The 838-nt window shown below is 48.4% G+C and overlaps 1 protein-coding gene across 1 annotated transcript in view; it reads left to right on the top strand.

The window, feature by feature from the left end:
* The first annotated feature begins 488 nt into the window (after window positions 1-488).
* The window catches only part of LOC122265279 (protein CFDP2-like), a 1,263-nt gene continuing 913 nt past the window's right edge, over window positions 489-838 (top strand). The window contains exon 1 of the mRNA XM_043034497.2: window positions 489-838. This exon is cut by the window's right edge and continues 913 nt beyond it. Within this exon, the coding sequence (XP_042890431.2) occupies window positions 489-838 (350 nt within the window).

The following is an 838-nucleotide window of genomic DNA, read 5'->3' as shown; positions in this document are numbered from 1 at the left end:
AGCATCGTGTTTACTCTCACGACCTGCCGTTTGACCTATGCTCTCATTGGCTAGTGGGTGTTCCCTGATTGACCAATGCGGTGGTGCGTCGGGATTCGATCGCCGTCTACTACACACACACATACATATATATATATATATACATATATATGTATGTATGGGGGGTCTGGGGGGTTTCGGGAGGTGTACCTTTCTTTGCACGGCAGCCGCCTTAGATTTAAGGACACAGTCTTAAGTTCTAGATTTAAGGGCTATGCAGGACTGGACACTACCAAACCACCAATCGTCACTTGTAGCTCCAAGAATGTGCTTGTTAAACCCAAAACCCAAAATCACCATTGCACAGTGGGTTACCCTTGGATGGGATTGTGCTAAGGAAGCACACCCTGAAATCAAAGCCAACATGGCGGCATGTTGTCAGGTGGCAGCCCCACCAGCCGTCTAGCCACCGTCGGGCCAACTACCTGACATGGCGAACTTATTAAGTTATGACACCTACCAGAAGTAGCCGGACTGATCAATCCCAAAACCGACCTACGCATGTCATTGACCAACGTACCTTAAACTTTCAGAACAAGATACGCATTGCAACCTGGAATGTACAAACACTCCTCCGCCCTGGATATGCCACTCTACTCTCTCATAAGCTCAACCGATATAACATTTCTCTGGCTGGTCTTTGCGAGACTCGCTGGCCTGGAAACGGGGAGACAATCGCTGGAGACCACTGCTACATCTGGAGTGGCCCAGACGATGGAAGAGGCCTGAATGGTGTTGCTCTGGCAATGCCTAAATCTCTAAGACAATCTCTAATAAGCTGGAATCCTATCAGTAGTAG

Source organism: Penaeus japonicus, unplaced genomic scaffold, assembly GCF_977035675.1.
Source record: "Penaeus japonicus unplaced genomic scaffold, GWHDUDI00000001_assembly GWHDUDI00000023, whole genome shotgun sequence".
NCBI classification, from domain to species: Eukaryota; Metazoa; Arthropoda; class Malacostraca; order Decapoda; family Penaeidae; genus Penaeus; species Penaeus japonicus.
The sequence above is the reverse complement of the archived record's forward strand: the minus strand, read 5'-3'. Positions and strand labels throughout refer to the sequence as shown.